This window comes from Maylandia zebra, linkage group LG6, assembly GCF_041146795.1.
Source record: "Maylandia zebra isolate NMK-2024a linkage group LG6, Mzebra_GT3a, whole genome shotgun sequence".
NCBI classification, from domain to species: Eukaryota; Metazoa; Chordata; class Actinopteri; order Cichliformes; family Cichlidae; genus Maylandia; species Maylandia zebra.
In genome coordinates this window covers 20,648,040-20,669,387 of record NC_135172.1, presented here as the reverse complement: position 1 = coordinate 20,669,387, position 21,348 = coordinate 20,648,040, and the positions used below count along the sequence as shown (strand labels likewise).

General features: G+C 41.7%; 1 protein-coding gene across 3 annotated transcripts in view; it reads right to left on the bottom strand.

Moving 5' to 3' along the window:
* Nucleotides 1–336: 336 nt before the first annotated feature.
* The window catches only part of coro2aa (coronin 2Aa), a 42,300-nt gene continuing 21,288 nt past the window's right edge, over nucleotides 337–21,348 (bottom strand). For all 3 annotated transcript variants that reach the window (XM_076884845.1, XM_004549375.5, XM_004549376.4), the window contains 11 exons: nucleotides 13,185–13,385; nucleotides 8,873–8,989; nucleotides 8,401–8,550; nucleotides 7,622–7,801; nucleotides 6,891–7,007; nucleotides 5,421–5,525; nucleotides 5,203–5,299; nucleotides 4,530–4,642; nucleotides 4,318–4,408; nucleotides 3,751–4,019; nucleotides 337–2,919 (listed from right to left, as the gene is read on the bottom strand). In XM_076884845.1, coding sequence (XP_076740960.1) covers nucleotides 2,782–2,919; nucleotides 3,751–4,019; nucleotides 4,318–4,408; nucleotides 4,530–4,642; nucleotides 5,203–5,299; nucleotides 5,421–5,525; nucleotides 6,891–7,007; nucleotides 7,622–7,801; nucleotides 8,401–8,550; nucleotides 8,873–8,989; nucleotides 13,185–13,385 — 1,578 coding nt within the window. In that variant the 3' untranslated portion in view covers nucleotides 337–2,781. The remainder of the gene's footprint in view (nucleotides 2,920–3,750; nucleotides 4,020–4,317; nucleotides 4,409–4,529; nucleotides 4,643–5,202; nucleotides 5,300–5,420; nucleotides 5,526–6,890; nucleotides 7,008–7,621; nucleotides 7,802–8,400; nucleotides 8,551–8,872; nucleotides 8,990–13,184; nucleotides 13,386–21,348) is intronic.

Below are 21,348 nucleotides of genomic sequence, written 5' to 3'. Positions count from 1 at the left end.
AATTGTTGCTCAGAACAATAATTTGGCTGATGACAGGGTTCTTTGTTTGTTTGTTTGCTTTTTTGTTCGGATTTTATTTATACCAGCTTCTGAGGCAGGATAGCAGAGAAATCTTGTGCTGAGTGAACGCTCTCTGAACCTTCGCCCAGCACAAAATGAATGTGACACAACACTGGTAAATGTCATCCTATTTGTCTTTAGGCCCACTGCAGTCTAGACAGCTTAGTTACAAACCTCACCTGCTGGAAATGTACAGACCTCTTATATCATATAACTTAACTCTGTGATACTGACACATTAATGTACATTTACTGGAAAAAAAAGAATCTGCAGGCGTCTTTTTTGTATGTTTATAACATAGTGGGGCTTAACGACACAAAAAAGTTGGGATGCTGTGTAAAGTAAAGACAGAATGTAATGATTTATAAATCTAATAACCATTTTAAGGAGAAAATAAAATTAGGGCCATTCTGTATTTAATGGCAGCAATGTGTCTTAAAAGGAGAGCAACAAAAGGAAGAAAGCTAAAAAGCACCAGCTGGAGGAAGACTGCAGCTAATCAGGTTAATTGGCAACAGGTGAGTGACGTGGCTGGGCGCAAAAAGAGGAAGACTTTGAAGATCTCATCATCGACAGCGATTGCACGAATCTGGAGAAATCTCTGTGCGCAAGGCCCAAAAATCAATATTCAGACAGCACTGCATTAAAAACAGATGAGCTCAGGAACACTTCACAGTGATTTCCATCCATAAATGCAGGTTAAAGCTCTACCACGCAGAAAAGAAGCTATATGTATTTAAATGTGAACATCAATGTTGAAAGGTATATTCAGGTTCTAGATTAACACGTGCTCTCCTCAAGATGAGGCTTTTCTTTCAGCTAATCCCTTGTACACTTCAACACGAAAATGCAAAATTGCACATTCCATTTATAACAAAAGCATGGCTTCATAACAGAAGAGTGTGGGAATGGCTGAACTGCAGTCCAGACCTTTGACCAGTATGTGTCTCATCATGAAACAAAAACAACACAGCAGATCCAGGAGTGTTGAGCAGCTGGAAGCCTCGATCGGACCTTCAGTCGCACAAAACTCCAGCAGCTGGTCTCGTCTGTTCCCAGATGTTTACAGGCTGCTGTTAAAAGAATCAGGGATGCTACACAGTAGTAAACAGGACCATTTCCCAACTTTATGAGTCATGCTGCTGCCATCAAATTCAAAATGACCATTTGATTTTCTCAAAGTCTGAGATCTGCAAACCATTGCATTCTGTTCTTACTTATATTTTACACAGCATCACTGCTTTTCTGGAATTGGGTTTCATCCATCCATCCATCCATCCATCCATCCATCCATCCATGGATGGAATCATGTTTGTTCATATTGAAATCAATAGATTACAAACATACACATAAAGACATCTGTAGCTTCTCAGTTTTTTTCAGTGTATATGCGTTCTCCACATTTCAAGCAGATAAGGTTTCTAAACTAAAATCAAGACACTTCATACAGGGGAAACATGCCTGGGGTTTTCCCTCTGTAGAGTCTTTACACTAAAAAATATAGAAAAATAAAGTCTTGAGATGACTGCTGTTGCGAATTATCTTTAAAAATTCAATTGAGTCAGAATTGAGTTTTGCAATAAAAGAGTCCTGCTTGTTGATTTAATATACCCAGAGAAAAGAAGAGGATAAATGACCTGGTTAAAACATCTGACTGTTGTCATATTAATGTTATTACAGCTTTATCAGAGCTGTGAGGTACATTTGTGTCCTTTTCAACAGTAGATACCATTTTGCCCTAAAACTGATCAGGTAAATGAAGTATGATCAGAAAGCAGTAGGAAAAAGCAAACAGGGTTTTGTCCTTTTTTTTTTAACATTTTGCATGCTGTATTTGCCAAAATTACAACAGCAAGTTCAAGTATTTGATTAAATGGCATTTTCTCTGTCCTTATTTTAAAATAAATATAAAAGTCAAGATCCAAACTGCTACATGGCATCAGTTACTGAATTGGCTTACACGTTAACCGCAGCAAAACGGATCATTTCCACCAACTTTCCAGTCATTAAAAGAAATGATAGAAGAATTAAAAACAAATGCAGCTTAATGAGATGGCAGAACACAGCTGGGATCACGAAACAGTCATTCATTCATTTCGCTCTCATTCATGCACACATATCACATCTGTCTGCTGAACTTAAACACAGTCATTTCACTTACAGTAGTTTGAATGTTGGATGAAAAAGAAAACAAAAACAATCAACAGGCATAGAAAATAAACGCAGCGTTATCTCACAATCACACGGGATGTCTGGTGTCCGCCACAACTTTCAAGCAACGCACGCACAGCCACGTCATTCGGTCGACGCGGCACAAACATCCTTTTATCCGTCAACTTAAAAAAAAAAAAAAAAAGCGAAAAAATTTCAATGAGCTTGCATAGGGAAGCGTACAAAAGAAATGAGGCAAGGGGGCGGGGATGGTCAAAAGGTGCAGAGAGTTTTAAAAGTATGTACACGAGCAAAGAGATGTGCACCCTGTGTAGAGTCGACAAAACGACAAACTGAAGATAACAACCAAAAAAAAAAGGAAAACAACATAAAATCGAGGCTTGACGGGCCCCTGTGCAGTGAGCGCGTGGGGCTCATTAGAGGAAAACCGGTGAGCCGGGGCCTTACGAAGACTGCGGCAGTTTTAAAAACGGGGTTAAGTAGGTTGGTACACCTGTGCGCGTCTACCCCCGTGAGGAGGTGAGGGTGACTCAGCAATTGGAGAAAGTCTTAAAGTGAGCTCTGACTCTGGGAGTTCTTGATGTTCTTAATCTCCAGCTCCAGCTGTTTGATGCGTACGTCCCTCTGGTTGAGGAGCTCCCTCAGCCGCCTGATTTCCTCCTGCTGCTTGTGGAACTTCAACCGCAGCTGTGGACAAACACACGCACGGGATAAGGAGTTAAACCACGGCTCTTGTGCCCACTGGAGACTCGGGGAACACGTCTGCCTCACTTTTAGGCTACAGGCTCAGTTAAACGTCTCTACTACAAACTGCTGCCGTCAAGGTAAAACAAGCCTTGAGTGGAGAAAAACAATAACTAGTGACACATTCACAGTAAGTGGGGTTTTAATGCTGCGGGCATGCAGTTTTCCACCTGTTTTTACCCCAGCTTTATAATCAAAGATGTAACAGAAACCTGCTGAATCTAAATTTTATCAGTGCATCGTATTTCAAGATGGTACTTCAGTAAAAGCTTCTTTTAAATTTCACACCCGATGCCCTTCCTGATGCAAACTCCAAACGGATTTGTGCCTCCTCTTGTGATCTTGTGATAAGTAAATGTACTTAATATTTTCCACCACTCATTACTCATGATGGATTTAGTTTGTTGTGCCTCTTTGGCCTCACGTTAAAGCAGTCTGAACCTTCTGAGTGCCACGGCTTCTTCAGGTTTCCTAAAAGTAACTACACAGGACCTAAAAACAGCTCAGTGTCTTTAGCGTACTTTCAGAATTTCTCCTCATTTGTGTATATATCTGTTTACTTGTAACAGTTTATCTTTTTCCAATGACACAACCTTAACTGAAGAATATCCTGGGACATGTACTCGACTTTCAGCGGATAAGTAACAAGTAGGACGCATTTCTATATTTCAAGTCCATTGCAAAGAATAACTGACTAGGATGCAACTAAATATAGCTCATATTGCTTTTACGTCTGCCTTTGTGTGTCTGTGAAAAAGCAAAACCATCCAGCACCTCATTCTCTGTTCTGGGAGGAGAGCAAAGCGTGGCATCTTCTCCGTTGGTGACGGGTGTCTGAATCCTGTCATCCACTGTGTGGCTGCTGTCCTCTTTGCTTTCTTTGGCTTCCAGTTGGTCCTGAATGTAAGCGAGCTGTAGCATGCACGGTCTGCCCTGAGACCTGCGAGTGTCTAGCGAGTTTTCCAGTGAGTTGCCCACTGCCTTCATGTCTGAGAAGGACTCTGCTATTTGACTTCCTGGCTTCAAAGACATTAGCAATGGACCTAGGAAACAAAGGATGCTGATCAGGGATTTAAAAATGGTAAATGGCCTGTATTTATATAGCGCTTTACTAGTCCCTAAGGACCCCAAAGCGCTTTACATATCCAGTCATCCACCCATTCAAACACACATTCACACACATTTAAACACTCATTAGACAAGCTAAAAGACTATTGAAAGGATATTTCATTTACCCACATACAAGTGAAGCACCGGAATATCAAAGGTAACAAATAAATGCAATTTCAGAGGCTACTGGACACAAACAGATCTCACGCACAATCTTTCTTTACTTCTAACCTTTGTCCATGCCACCGAGCCACTCCTCTGCAGTCAGAGCAGGCCTGTTTCCAGCCGTCATTGGATAGAGGTCCTCTTGGTACGACTCCGACTGGAGACACGTGCACGGCAGATTCAGAAAAATATTCAACATTAGGTCTGTGAAATGTGTTCAATTTGGATGTTTGTTTTTCTTTGTGCAGTGGTGTCTGCCATTTTTGTGCAACACTTACCCTGCGGGGTACAATCATAGAAAGAGGCTCGATGAGACTCTTGATTGTCACCAGTTTGTAGAACCTGAAGACTTCACAGGAGCTCACATCGAGGCCTCGCTTCGGCATCACACCTGCAGGTTAACACACAGACGCACACAGATTGTATTCATTCTATTTTCAGCATCAATATTAGTCAAGGTAAGACGTACTGTATTTATATGGGGACTCAAATCTTATTTTTTAAAAACACACTTTCCTCTGTCACCAGGAAATTCACCTGCAGGCAGAGCAGCAGGCAGTTAAAGGTTAACCTGTATCAGAGTAATTTTATAAAGCAGAGCCACTACAAGTCCACTACACTAAGTGCTTTGGGAATTTATAATATACATTTTAACCACAACAAACAGGTGAAATAACAAATCTATCAAGTGCACATGTGACTTTTTTTGCTGCCTGTACACCTGACCTGAGCCACAACCCCTTCGATCAGCTGTTTTGGCTATGCAAATATTGGAGGCTTATTTGCACAGCAAATTTGCTTAAAGGTGCACAGTGTCATCACAGTAGGCGGAGTTCCCAAACAGGGTTCAACTGTCACGTCTTTTATTAACACTCACTTTAGGAAATAATGTGTCGGTGACATTAATAAAGTTTAAAATTGAGCGCGTGTTTATGTGCGTGTGTTCCTTACCCAGTCCTTTCTGAGGTAGTTGTGAGCGGTACTCTGTTAAGAAGTGAATGTATGGTTTTTCTGTGCTGATCTCATAGTACCTGATATTTCCATCACCCTAAAAAGATAAAAAGCGTAAGTCTCTGTAACAGTAATAAAGAATATTTTCTGTATGAAGCTTTTAATATGATTGTTATGATTTGTTTGGGGGTTTTTTTTAACATGTTTCAGAGTCCCACCTTCCCAGCAAGGTAGAGCATGTGTGTGTCGGGGTCGTAGAAAGGAAAAATGACCCCCGACGAACCGTCCAGGTTGTCTTCCAATAAAGGCGCGGACAGATCATCCTACAAACACACACGAGGATCAAAAACGTGTTAAAACACAAGACCTACGCGGCGCTGATGTAAACAACATACAGAAAATATCAAAACACTGACTGAAATCCAGTGCTCCCTAAGAAGCACTCTGCAGCGGCGAATTAAAAACACTGAGCGCTCAATCCCTAATCCGAGCTTTGCCTTAATCCTCCACCCACGATACGCTCTAAATCATCACAACACGCCGGCCTGGCACACCAACTATTACTACTACTAGACTACTATGTGTGATGAGACTGGGTGATGACATAATCGCGATGTGACAAATAACTTTGGCTCCACTTGAACACGGGAATCAGTGAGCTACTCAGGTAAACGTGCAGGGTTGCTGAACTGGTGCATTTCATCCACTAGGTGGCAGAGTTGCACTTGTGACAGGCTCGAGAGGTGTTTGGTAGTGAAGGAAGTATTCTGAGATATCATTAATACAACAACTTCTGACTTTACAAGAAAAAGAAATCCTCAAATGTTGTCAGAAAAACGCTACAAAAAATGTTTCCTTGTGCAAAAAAGGTCAGAACATGAACCTGGCTGCACATCAGATAATTTCACAGGTAAGAAAACTTTATCTCAAAGCTCAGGGGTTTAAATGATGTAGGCCAGGAAATGAAGCTGCCAAAAGTCATGACCTCTCCAATGGTGACGTAATATGCTGACCATTACTTCACTCGTGTTACTATTAATACTCTGTAAGCTTAGATTTCACTTATTTGTGGCCCTTCTGTTGTTGCCAATTTCCCGATTTCTCCTCCTCCTGCAGTCCTGCTAAATTCCCTGGATATAAGTGTTCAATATATTAAACTTAGTACAAATTATTCACACCAGCCTGACTATTTTTAGCCAAGACTGCCCCCAAGGAACAGGGTGCTCTCATTATTCCAGCATCCAGACCAGCAGGTAAGCGCTGAGCTCACAATTACAATTGTTTACACGAATGCTTGTGCTGCGATATTTATTATCCAGAGTCTGTCCTGTCTTTGCAAATCCTCGTCAGAATGATCCTAATTTGATCAGAAATATCTACAAGTTTAACAAGTAATCGATGTGAGGAGTGTCGACTGACAAAAAAAACAAAACAAACACCCCCACCAGACATTTGCTGACATTAATGCTTTTCTTCATCAATTAGCTATTTCAATTAATATTCTATTAGTAAACATGTGTTCAATGTAAATAAACACGTGTGTGAGATCTCAAAAATGCCATTTTTACTATGAACATTTCTCTTTTTTCTCAACCTTTTGCTTTGCTACAAAAAACACAAAAGCTTTTTGTAAAATTGTGATATTTTGTTGCAAATGTCTTGCTGCATTGCTCTGTAACGTCTCTCACCTGATCCCACAGTGCTATCTGCCGATCATTGTAGCGCGACGTTCCCGACGTGAGAAGCATCTTGGTGTTTCCCAGGATCAGCACTTTACTGGCTCTGTGCGTCTTGCAGCTGCTTTCCTGCAAATGTGACACAGTACACATGACGTGCAGCATTAATCAATGAACCCCGATGAACATTTATGCCACTTATAAGTCATATAAAGAGGTTTGTGTTACACCACTGGGATGTAATATGTGTAGGAGTTCCCTGACTGGGTAAAGGAAGCAAGAAAAGACTGATGAACAGTGTGTGAATCACTGGCTGGTGACCCGGTGGGCTGTGGGGCTACTCTGTTATCCAGGCCAGGCCAGAGGTATCAATTCTAGCTGTGTGGTGCTGGATGAGTGCCTGGGTGCCCACGCAGGGAGCGGAGGGGGCAGTAACAAGTAGGGAACTCCCACTTATGTAATATTTGCTGTGATGCTACTGTGGACCAAACGCAGGCTTACAGTTCAATAATTTTCTTTTACAAATGAGAGCCAGTTTAGACAGATTGTCACATGGACTTTACGCTGGTCTGAACTTCCTACTGTTAAACGATACCATTTGCAGCTTCTGACTGAGGTAATTAAGCTTAAGTCTGAGTCTTCCACCTAAAATCAAAGTGTTTAAATTCAGATCACTTGCTGTTTTTCCCCCATTACAAAAAAAAGGGAAGATAAGAGAAGTGCACACGTGCACACAGCAGTACCCGCAGCAGCGTTCCAGAGCGCGACTCCATCAGGCGGACTTTCCTGTCCTTGCAGACGGTAGCAAGAAGACTTCCATCTGTATTGAAAGACATGGACAAGACAACATCTGGGTGGTGACTGATGGTCCGCACGGGGTTCTTTATCACCGGCTCCGGACAGTCCAGGTTCCAGATCATTATCTGGAGGCGGAGAATCACACAGAGATCAACGCAGGTGGTTAGGCCAAGAAGTCAGACACATTAAAGGGTGGAAAGTAACTGGTGGTGTGCTACAAGTAAACCACTTTGTATCAAAAAACAATGATGCACTGACATCACCAACATACGATTAAGCCGCTCAGAGGGCCGAGTAATTACAGAGAGTGGTACATAACGGTTGTGCGAATGGACATAACAGTGCATACTTTGCTTATCTCAAAGGAATTTGTGCTATTGCACTCAGCTGTGTGGATGAAAAGAGGCAGAATTGTTTAAACATGGGAGGCCAGCATGTGTGCAAATACAGGCAGTAACTGGAGCACGTATCTCTGGAGTTAAGACATCGCACCTACGGCCCAAAACGATCTGAATACTTAGGCTAACAAACAAAGTGCTCGTGATGCTGTGTAATGTAATATCTGAAATCTTTACAGGTCAGTTCAGTGTGAACTGCAGGGCTGCACTGTGACAGATAAGTGCTCTCGGTTTAGGTCACAGTGCTTTCGGAGTTCATGCCTCGTTATCTTATTGTCTATAAATGACTCCAGGCTTGTGTAAGAGGTGGTGTGTGTGTGTGTTACCTGGTAGTCATAGGCAGTACTGAAGAGGATGTTGTTAGCAGTTGGGTGCCACTCGATGAGGCCCACTCTGCGACTGTGACCCTGGAGCTCCTTCCACGGTACTGTAATATTTTTATACACACCGTGAGGAGGGATTTCCCACACTTTAACCTACAAACACACACAAAGAGGACCAAATTGATGAAGATCCGTGCCAGAAACAAACCATCTCTTTCTCAATCCACAAAGAACAGCCAACAGAGAAAGACATTTAAAACAAATAGCCTGAAACTAGGTTTTTTCCTCTCTCTCTACAGTGATTTGTTCTGAGCATCTGCCAGGTCAGAGCTGAGGAATGTGAGGAATGACTTCTAGCTCCTTTCTGAAGGCTATAAAATGATCTCCCTGCTGCAACATGCTCAAATCCCATGAAAATGACAACACGTCAGTAAACCTCACTGAAAATTGACTCTGTGCGTTCCGGTGTACAAACCGTGGCGTCCTCGGAGCAGGAGGCGATGCAGCAGTCGTTGAAGGGATTCCATTTGATGTCTAACACGTTGCCCCTGTGGCCCGACACTCGAGGTTGCTGAGGGTCCACTTTACCCGTCTGGCAAAATTTAAAACACAAAACATGGACATTAGGGAAAATCACAATATTTTTCCTCTTGGAAACAAAAGTGAAACCACTAATCAGCTGCTCGCTACACTGTGGAATGAGAAATCCTTCTCCTCACATATCCTGTTATGAATAATCGGGCCCCATCTTATCTCACAGACGGACGGACGCCCTCTCTACTTTTAAAGCTTACAGTTAGGGCTGATTCAGGTGACCTTGAACTTTAGTTATGCTAAAATAGGCCTGGGCTGCTGAGGCCTCCCATGATGCCCTGTGTGTTCCTTGTTCACTCACCTTTTTTTCCACATTTATTTGTTTATATACCACTTTGCATTTAATCATTAGTTATCATTAATCTCCGTCTCTCTGCGTGTCTTTTGTCCCATCTTTCTCTCCACACCCCCAACTGCTCATGACAGATGGCTGCAACTCCCTGAGCCAGGTTCTGCTGGAGGTTTCTTCCTGTTAAAGGGGAGTTTTTCTTTCCCATGGTCACCAACTGCTTGCTCATAGGGAGATGTCTGATAGTTGGGGTTTCCTTTCTACTTTTGTAGGTTCTTTACTTTATAATATACAGCATCTTACACACACACACACACACACACACACACACACACACACACACACACACACACACACACACACACACACACACCCTGAGAAATAATATAGGTCGGGTTGACCCAGCCCACAGTGACTTGAATGGCATGGAAAGTCGTAGTGTAGGGTTAAGAGGAGTTCCCGGTTAAGTTAGGATGCAGATTTCCCACAGAAGTCTAAATCAAGCTTTATCCTTTATCTACAGTAACTGGCATGTAGTGACCATAACCCGAGCTGCACAGAACCAACATATAGAGGAAGGAAAGAGACGAAAAACAAAAAAGACAGCCTATTTAAAAACATGCAAAATAACAATTTTGCACTATACTGTACATTAAAACAAACTGTGCCAGCAGTCCCCTGAAGTGCCCTTGAAGGTTATGTTCGTAAAAATCACAGAACTGGTGTCTGTAATTTCAGAGTTTTTTTGTAGCTCAATCCAAGAAGTCGAGCTGCCCACATAAAAAGCAGTTTCCTTGACCTCTGTGCAGCCTTGTTACAGAGTTTGGAGAGCTCAGGCTGCCTCTATATACTTCTAACAGCTGAACTTTTTCTTTTGGCCAATTGTGGGCAGCGATATAACCTATCGACGTTAAACTGAGTGAATGTATGATAGAATAACATTAGCATTCACCTGGAGTTGCATTTGTCGTCAGCCAATGAATTCAACTGTTTTTGTTTTGGGGTGGGGGGGGGGGGGGGGGGGGGGTTTCTCTACCAACTCCTCTGGGAAAATATCGGGATTTAGCTGCTAAGTGATGCTAAATAGGCAGTCAGCTATGTTAAAACCTAAAACTGATGAGAAATGAGAACAAAACACGAACAACAAAAGCCCAGACAGGCACTAAAAGACGTAGACTTTTGCTTTAATCTGAGTGAAACTGCAGATTTGGCGTTAATATCTGCAGGTCTGCCTGTATAAACATCTTCTTACGCACTGAGTGAATTTGGTGCTTATAAGTATTCCATCTATTTAGTCACAGCTCATCATAAACAGACTCATAATGGACAATTAAAAAAAAAAAAGAAATCAAACCAGGAGAGCCAACATTTCAGTCTGAGATGATACTGCTGCATTATGCAGCTAAGTAATCTGTAATGTAGCAACTCCACACCAGATTTTTCTTTTCCCCTTTACTTTGAGACTTGTACCTTGTGGCTACAACCACACTCGAGTGACATCCCTTGAGGACGTTTATGAGAGCTGCCTCTGGAACCACCAAAGGTAAGTGAAAATTCCATGTATCTAAACACGACGTGCTGACATGTGCAGGTTAGGGCGGGTATTTTCATTCAAGAAAAAAAAAGCCAACTCTACATGACAACATGACAACTAACTACTCAGACTGAAGGTGGAATTACACGAACTGTTTTTAACAGACACACAATGATACTCGTACAACGCGGAAGATTTTCCGCCTCAACAAGCCGGCTAATTGTTCCATTCGTATAAGCCGAAGCTCCTTTAAACTGACATTCCTGCTCAATAATCTAGCCTGTAGGTGCGTAAGGTGTGTTTGAAACAAGAAAATGACGTAACCATTATTTAAACTTCCAGCGAGCCCAACGCATGCACGCAAAAAAGTATTACATCTGCTCCTGTTTTTATATGCATTAACTACTTTCGTCACAGAACAACAGCTCATCTGTAACAGGCAGAGGTGGGATGTGGAGGCGATTGAGGGGAGGGAGTGCTGAAATTTCACATCCTTTGAATAGTGAAACGGAGGGGAAGAGAGGGGTCAGAACGTGAGTTATGTCATTCCTAAGCTCCTATGCAACTCTTACACATGCCAGGAGGATGGTGATAACTCAAACAGAGAGGCAAAGTAAAGAGAGGTGTGGAGCTTGATGAATCCCTCTGGACTGGAGATGTACAGAGAGACAGAGGATCTGTTTAGAACGTGAGGGCCGACTTTTATTTGTTCTGCTGTTGTGGCTGACATCAGCAGTGGATGTCATAACACGCATAAATCATGTGTGAAAGAGTGAAGGGGGAATGAGACAGACTAATGATGTGATATTTAGGTTGTAGCACATGAGCAGCCAGGGTTGTACTTTATTTAGAGATTCTTCAGGCTGTGTTAATGCTGAGCTATTTATAATCAGACCCAGGTGTGTATATCCATGCAGGGAGAACAAAAAAGAAGAAAGAGATGGTGAACAATTAGCAGAGACAATTCTGCCCTCCAAAACGTTCACTTTATCTGAGGTTAGAAGAAAAATGCTGAGAAGCAAGAGCTTTTTGGCTGATCTTTGCTCAAACATGTGCGAAATCTTTAGCGTGGTGAAAGTTCAGAAGGGCCATTTTGTTTTTGAATATATCTGTGAAACCAGAAAAGGAACAATCACGCGAATCCATTTTGAATATCACTACAGTCTATAGTGCTCTCAGAACAGTTTTTTCAATAAATTTGGATAATGCAACCCTTGTGCTCTCTTGGGAAACAAGTTAAAGTTTGAAGAAATTGATTTTTAAAAAAAATGCAGACATCTGGGAAACCTTTTTAAAACAGCCTAAAAAAAATGAAGAAAAAGAAAGCGATGGAAAAATTGTTTGATTTTTTTTGTGTGGAAATCCTAATTTGTTTGATAAGGCCTCAATCACGCTTTCCTCAACTGGCTGCTGAGTGGTTGCTGAAGGTCACGTGCTGTTGCTAGGTGGCATTGGTCACAAAGAAAGTGCTGCACGAATTCCTTTAGTTACTAGCGTATTCCCACAGTCGCCTGTAGTTTGCATAGAAGACGCAGACTCGTCTGCAAACACTCTTCAACTACTCACCAAGCGGTAGTGAAACTGTGAAAATGTAACACAAACAGGAAATGCAGACCATGTCAAGTACCCTCTTTGTGACTGATCTCACCCAGCAACCACTTGCAAACCAGTTGGGGAATACACATTTTTCCCTAGCATTTGTTGCTTGCCAGGAGGGCCCTGACCTGTCTGTAGATCTGCATGTCTGAGGCCTTAGATATTAACAGCAATGTGACATGATGCTAAGGAACAACTAATGCTCATACAGTTAATCCAGTGTTTTCTTTATTCTAATAACTGAGATCATGTTTGTTTGCTTTTGCCTTCAATTTATCAACAGTAAGAGATGAAGCTGTCTATGCCATTGCTAGTCAAAAGAAGCAATTTTTAAGAACTACATTAAAGTGAACTTTTTCACTTTATCTTCTGAGAAATGTGACAAGTTAAGAGACAGCATTTCTGCAGACCAACTACCTGTACACCTAAAATCTCTTCCATAATGTCACAACTTTTTGCTCACCGTTTTTTGTTTAATATATGGACTTCATCTGTAACCCAGCCAAAAAAAATCCTCAGATTTGCTGAGATGTTGTTTCATTGGGACAACAGCTGCCACTTAGAAATAAAGCAGACACACAGTATTTGAGTCATTCCTAACTTTGAGGAGTCAGAGGTGCTCAGTTTAGGTCTTTTGTCTGACTGGAACAACACAAGTGGGGAAAAAAATGGCACCTTATTCTTGTGTCTTCTCTGCATTATGAGGTAAATGCTGACATACTGCTCATGTCGTGGCTCATGCCTGTGAACCTGATGCGAGGTACAGATACTCACATGATGGACAGACAGGACCAAGAAGGCCCCTCCTCCAGCACACTCAGTGATGACAGCCAGGAAACGTGGGTTGATCGCACAGAAGCTGTTGTCCTGCACACTGCGTGTGATTGGCACGCCATCAAAGCAGTTCTCCTTGGTGGCGGCCTTACCAAACACGTGGCGGAACTTGGAGCTGCGGTACTGAGGACGCCATGTCATCTGAGGGAAGGGCGAGGAGAAGAGAGGTCAGCCAAGGAGAGCCATCCATCGCATAGTTATGAAGACAGAGGATTTTATAGGCACTAAGCCTCCTGGTCCACGAGCACAGGAGGGTATTATTTAATGGTAGATGTAATAAAACAGGGAACTGATAACAAAACTAACACTCGCTGCTCCATAAGAAGTACAAAATTAAAAAAAACTCTTAGAGCGTTCGCCTTATCTCATACTTTGTGACACAGACCTTTCAGATCAAAGCAGCGATGGCTTCACTGGTAAACCATAAAACAATAAAAGCAGCACAGATTTTATTTCAGTATCAGAGGTGGTCAGCCACGTCTCAGATAAAAAGCATGACACAGAAACCAGCGTGTTAAAGTATAAACAATAAAATAAAAACATGTTCTGCAGGGTTACTGCAGCATCTATGGACCATCAAACAAACAGTAAAAGGGGGGTTAACTTAATTAAGGAATGACACCATATGCATCATGGCAGACGGATGTATGAAGGGTTGCTCTTTAACCAAAATGTAGTTCTCAAACTCACTGACAGAAAGTGTACACTCAACATCATTCAAAGGAATTAAAAACCGCTTTGAAGGTAGAAAAAATTATTTTCTGTTGTAAACAACAAAAAGTTTTTACCTTAAATATCTGCTAATGACTTTTTTCTAACTTATGTGGGCCATTTTGCCCCTATTTAATATGAACTAGGTGCACATAGGTAGGAAAAGTGGGGTTAAAGATCAATAACATGAGCAAAGAGACAAGTCCACCAGGGAAGTCTGCTGTCTACAGTCCATGTAAGTATGCACCATCAGCTCTATCTATTCCAAAATATGTGCACTGACTTTATCACGTCCCAGGTCCCAGTCACGCAAGCCTACAGACTCGTTAACAACCAGTCGCTAGTGTAAAATGTGTATTCCCCGAATGGTTACAGTGGTTGGTGGCAATCATTGTTAAATCCATTGCTAAAACACTAAAACTCAAATAAGCCTATAGACCAGTCAGTGACCCCTTCACTCAACCACCAGTCGCTATGGAAAAGTGTATACTCCTGGATCTGTTGGGGAGTGGTGGCTCGAATTTGCTTGTGTGAAAATCGCTGCACCAAAAACCTCCTTTTGGTCACTACCAGGTTACCAAGGTTGCTAGTAGTTTGCATGGAAAAGAACTTGCAAATTACTCAGAGTGGTAGTGAAATGGACACAGTTTCCCTTCAAAGAAAAAGCTGCACCTTTACCACTACAGCAGTAATGCACAACTTTTACTCTGAGGTCAAACCATCTCTTTTTCCGGTTAGTATCACATTTTTTCAACTTTTACTGCCGCTTGCAGAGTAATGAGAGTATCTATTGGTGACCGTGGTATCCTGCCAGCAACTAAAACGATCACATGGTGGGTTTTGGATCAGAACCCTCTATGCAACGAGGTAGCATGTTACTGTACTAAATTTAGTAATTATATTAATTACTATTACATTGTTACTTTCAAGGAATACCCATGTTTCCCTAGCGACCAGTGGTTACCGGGTAGATCACTGATTGGACTTGTGGCCTGTGCGACTGAGGCATTAACGTAAAATGTCAAGTAGGACAAAGAGGGAAAATACTCAGGTCAACCTCAGGACACAAGCTGTCTCAAGCCAAAAAGTGCATAACTCGTGGCGTTCCACAGGGTAGTATTTTAGTCCCATTTTTATTACCATTACGTGTTAATGGATGTAGGTTTTGCTTGTTTTTATATGCCAATTATTTAGCGTTTCTTTTCCAAGGAGACTGTGGTTAAACAATTTCTGAGCAAACCGCCCGGCAGTAACTGGTAGATAACTTCTCACTTCATTTGGAAATAGGCTACAGTGCTTGGGTTCCATGTAATAAGTCAGCACAACGTATTAAATAATGATGTAATGAAACAAGTCCACAAACAGACACATCATCATTTTATTGTTTTTTGGCCATTTAAGGTCGGCGTACTTCTAGCGAGCATCCAAACTACAATATAAAAACAGTATGTAGTGCATTGACAGTGAGTTGCTCTCCATGTTAGTACTTCAAAGCATCCAAGAAAGAGTTACATCTAAAAATAGATAAAGACACCACTGAGCTACTGAACATGAACGAAATGTATCAAGGTAGAAAATGTGAGCAGCTCAGAGCTTCATTTTTAACAACCATCTTTGATCTATTTTAAGCACATCTGGTTTTATTTTTAGGCTTATAAAGCTAGTTATGAAAGGCTAACTAGAAGTGTAACAATCTACCTACTGGAAATGGTTGGGAGAACATTTTCACTTTTGTTCCATATGAGCTCATCTGTGTATATGTTGTGAATGACAATATCCGCAGTAAAGATTTTAATTGTATTTGTATCACATACACATGCTTTTTCCTAACCAGTGTCATCAAAATGTATTACAGCTCTCAATAAAGTCTACTACATTTAATGTATAAGGAGTGAAAAACCTGCAATACTTTCCCAATCCGGACTCTCTTTTTAGCCGCTTCCCCTTAAGCCAGTCGATGCATATGTCATTATTGTGAGAGATAAGTGGCTCTGCTCCACTGGGACGAGGTCTGGCCAGCCAGCATGTCTGCTCTGCTGCTCTGGCTGGCTTTCCGCCTGCCTGCTGCATGGTCATTACTTATGAATTAGGGGTGGAGGTGGCTGATGGACAAGAACGCAAAAATGGATTCAACCAACAAAGTATAGTAAATGGAGAGAGCGATTAGAGAGCTACAGGAACATCGAAGAACAAGAACAACAGCAGTAGGAGGTGGAGGTATAAACCCATTACAGGTTTGTGTTTTCCTACAAATCGCACCTACAGCAAATCTTGTCACTGAAAACAGTGACATCATGCTCCTGTTTTATGTGGACTGCCCTCTGGTTTTTTACATGATGGCTAAATAAATACATGGTGAGCATGATGCAGGTGTGGCTGGAAAGAGGCCGAGGAAGGATTTAGACCAACAGAAGGAAAAAAAATCAGGTTTAGAGAAAGCAAAAAGAAAGGAAAGAAGAATGCTACAGAGGTGTGGAGCATGACTTCATGGCTCAGTTTACCCTTCCACCTCTCACCTCCTAGCCCGAGGCCGTCACAGAGAGCCTCGTACTGCCACACGGGAACCTGAGAAGGATTTAAACTACTCAGGTGTTTAAGACTCTAATTGCCACTCAGGCGTTCATCAGTCACATCCATGACTGCGATTACCACAGTTACCTTGTCAGCAATTGCTGCAATAACAAAAAGACATTTCGCTCATCCTCAACCTAAATGCTTAAAATAGAGTAACTTGAAAAATGGTGTCTCTTTTCTTTTGCTAAAGCTTCTCCTAAAATTGATCACAGATAAACTGATTCATCTAAAATATCCAGATTTTTCACAGGGCCACGTGATGCATCTTCAAATCTTATCCAGTCCAGTTTAATTTTTATTTTTTTATTATAGCAGATGCAAAAAAAAAAAAAAAAAAAAAAAGCAGCAAATCTGGAAGATACTTGAACAAGCAAGTTTGAAGTCTGAGTCTGCAGCTGTGAGGGCAGCTCTGTGAGCCGTTACTTTAATAATAAAAATAATAATGGATTGCATTTATATAGCACTTTTCAAGGAACCCAAAGCGCTTTTTACAATTCCACTATTCATTCACTCTCACATTCACACTCTGGTGGAGGCAAGCTACGGTTGTAGCCACAGCTGCCCTGGGGCAGACTGCCATATCGCGCCATCGGCCCCTCTGGCCAACACCAGTAGGCAGTAGGTGAAGTGTCTTGCCCAAGGACACAACGACCAGGACAGAGAGCCCAGGGACAGATCCCCTGAGCCACAGTCGCCCTCACTTTAAGAGTTCATATGCTAAAATGCAAGAGCAGATGCTATATGGCTTACACACACAGGGAGTATAAAAATGCTGAAATAATTTAAAGCAAAATAAAGCAAGAGGCTCTTCATAAAATTGTGACCATGTGAGATATACATTTGGACCAAATTTAATCCAGAAACACCTCCTGGTTTTGATAGAAAAGCCGTGAACACCCACAAAAAGTTGATGCCAGTCCACTCACTGGAATAATGGTTAATATACAGTACATGTCTAAATTAACTGTAATACAAAAAAATGAATGGAAACCATCTTACAAGGGCTTTAATTAAACCAGTAGGATTATTTTACTATTACCGTTCCCTGCTGTGCACTCCCCTCACTCAATCTGACCGCTGTCTCTGAAGACGAGCCCGCGTAATGCATCCGTCAGCCAGCCTGAACCACACACTCGACCTGTTCGTAAAGCGTGTGCAAAAGTGCGATTGTCGCTCAGTTCATCATGGAAAAATGACTCAGCCCCACCATACCAACGCATGATGCTCAACTAGCCCCTCTGATAAAACCCACATTTTTCATTTCGAGCAGTGACTGTATTAAAAGAACTCCGAAACATAATTTTTGGTGGAGCTATAATTTCAGATCACGTGTATTCGTTTATGGCTGTGCTACAGTATTGTTTGATCCATTTGTGTTGTTGGTAAAATGACACATCATGAGACTGAGAAAAGAGAAGAAAAAAAAACAAAACAGGGCTGGTGGACTGACGGTTTAAAAATTAGCCCATGTTTGGGGGCTAATGCTCAGGTCCTGCTCTACTATACAAATGTCATTCTAGCCCATTGTTAGGTGGGTGCCAAGAAAATCATGGTGTCATAATACATTAAATATAATCATATTATTCAAATTTTGTGGATATAAATTAGAGGTGACTGTTGTAAGATGTGTGTTAACTCCTGATCACGTAGTAGGTTCACAGACAGAGATTTAGTGTATTAATATCAGATACTGTAATCAAATCACTTAAAAAATACATATTTTCCAAGTTATTTTTGCTGTAGGTCGTGCACACTGTGCTACAGTGCGAGTTACGCAACTTCTAAAACTGCTAGTTGAAAGTTGTTCCCCACACACTGTAATAACTTTAAAAAACAACGTTTGTATAGTTATAGTTCCATGTTAAAGTATGGACTGCTTAAAGTAGTTTAAATATTAAATTAAGTTGAAACACTGAAAACATGACAGATGGCGCCGCTAAAGCTTATCTCACAGATTCGTTGATGTCTGAAGGTGGAAGCTTAGTTTTGAAAACAAATTCATGGTGATTATCAGGTTTTTATGACATCTATTCTGCTCTATCTGCTCCGTAACAAAAAACCTGTTAACTTCCTTACTGGAAGTTAAATAAACCGAACTGTAAATATGCCAGACAGCCATAAAGGTGTGAGGGGAATTCAGTCATAGAACTGTTATTAAAATAGTTTAAAATATATATATATATATATCTTTATTTTAACAAGACGTATCCAAAAAAACTTTACAAAAAAAATATTGGAGTTTGCTTTTTCCAGTGCAAAAGATTTTTGCACGGTTTGCAATAATCAATTAACCAGATTGTTCACAAAGGGTCTCCAAACCTCTTCAAATGTTGAAGTCTGTCTTTCATCAAACCATTTCTTCTTTCTAGTGGATGGTTTGGCATCATTCGCCCTTCTAACTGAGGTTTCTGATGCACATTTTTAGCAAAAGACTGAATGCATCAGTTGGCGAGCGAGCTACACGCAATTACAACCCGGACCACATCTGGACTGCTGTAATCAGCGTTCATGTATTGCTGAGGCTTACAAGACCAGAGGGAGAAGCTTCCAGGGCCGACAGCTAGGACATCTTGTCGCGTCTAAAGCGGGTTGTAATCAGGCCGGTGGCAGCTTTCTTTCAGCTGCGTCTTGGAGCAGGTACGCAGCAGGCTGCCGGGTGGTGGGCGGCCTGTCTTTTGCTCTTCACAGAACTGATGACGGAAACACTATTCTGGCTATTTTTACTGTGGCTTCTTACTGATCAAAAGGCAACCAGGCATGCTCACTGACAGCGGGAAAATGATTTTATTCATCAGGACTTCTGTGACAGGCTTTATGTCTGGCAAAATAAAATAAAATTTAATTTAAAAAAAAGAGGAGATGCAGTCTTTTTTGTCAGAGGGAAATTTATTTTAGTCTGTGAGCAGGGAGTCACAGCGGTAACCGCATTAAGGGGGCTGTAAAAACAGTCATGAAACTAAACTGAAAACACAGATATGACTCTTTAAAAAAAAAAAAAAAGATATATTGTACATCTGGTTTGTTCTGCCTGAGTTCTTTGTAGGTCTGTAGTTGTGTATACATCCTCTCCTAGAGACTGCCTTTTAAGCACCTCGTAAGTCATAACCACGTAGACTAGCAGCCACTCCTTTCTTTGACTAGCTTGGCACTGAGGGAGGGGTTTCACAGTTCAAAGTTCACTTATTGGTGCCCAGCCTCTAGCCTCCAAAATTCCTATGAGTATGAAATCAATTCCTCCCCTCTGCTGTCAGCAGTAATTCTCATCGAAACACGGTGAATCTTAAGAAAAAGAAGAAAAACAAGCGGGCACGAGCGCTGGCTTCTCAAACTGCAGATGTCGTGTTTTGTAAACGCTCAGAGTGAAATTCAAGACGAGGTATGTACAGGTGTGAGCACATGGCACACACAGACACGCGCGCACACACACTGAATCACTGTGTGCGCACGACTGAGCGACACACACCTCCCTTTGTTTAGACTAGGTGATATCATACACAGATGACAGCTTACAACCTCTCTCCTGTAATAGGATAACAGCCACAGTGATAATCCTGGAGCCGCTTCAATGCAATGGAGCGCACATGTGAGCAAGTATGAAAAGATGGGCCAGGATATGTCCACCTGCCTCGCTACGTTTACCTGGAGATATCCTCACAATCACACACTCACACACACACACACACACACACACACACACACACACACACACACACAACAATGGCGCACCACTATCTCCAAACCATCTCAGTTTCTCTTTCATCAAAACTGTGTCTGACCTCCCAGCACGATTTATGGATACTTTGGACGCCAGGTACGTTCAGAGTCCTTTTCTCCTGGCGAGCAGTTTTACAGGTGTATGAACTCACGTAGAGACAAGAGTGAACTAATGATTAACGTATACGGTATTCGGATGAACAGGGCGTGGATGGTCCGACTGAGAGCTCAAAAAACAGGGCAAAAAAACAGATTAATGGGAGTTTCGTTGTAGGGTTTCCATTATTTTAATTCAAAATATTGACAGAAATGGAGCTGATGTGGCAATGAGATCCACTTTTCCCATTTTTTTTTTTTACACCTCACCCATTTTTGTGAAAGTATCCCCCCTCTTCCCCTCTCTTACCCCCACCCCCAGCCTTGTTCTTCTGGAGGTTTCTTCCTGTTAAAAAGGACTTCTTCCTTCCCGGTGTTGCCAAATGCTTGCTCATAAGGGGTCATTTGATTGTTGGTGTTTTCTCCATTTTATTGTGTCTTTACCTTACAATAAAAAGCACCTTGAAGTGAGCGTTTATGTGATTTGGTGTAAGATTTAATCGAACATGGAGAGCTTGTGTGTTGTTCTGCAGTTTTCTGGTAATCTTTTTGCAGTTACGATAACCCTGCACTTTGAGAAAACAGCCGCTGTGCTAAAATGAAGGTCAAGAGACAAACTTGATTATCAGACAGATCTGGTTATCTGTTCTTTAGGTTATAAAAGCTTAAATGCAACCAAACACCTCCCACTGATCCTGGACTGCCGGTAAAATTGCAAGTGCGTGTATTTTGTGTTTGTGTGCGTGTCAAAGAAGAAAGCCTCCGTAAATAAATGGTGCTTTTTCAGTCCTGTCGACCACTCAAAGCACTTTGCACTCCAATCTGCATACACAGCACTTCTCTATCACTAATCCATACTGAAGAAGGAAGTCTTTAGGGTCAGTAACTCACCCAGGGATACTTTGGAAGGTTGGTGGGTCGATCCCAGGCTCCCGTAGTCCTGATACAACTTCTCCCGAAGTAATCAGTTTGAAATCCATGTTTACACTTTCAGGACTTTTTTTCTTTT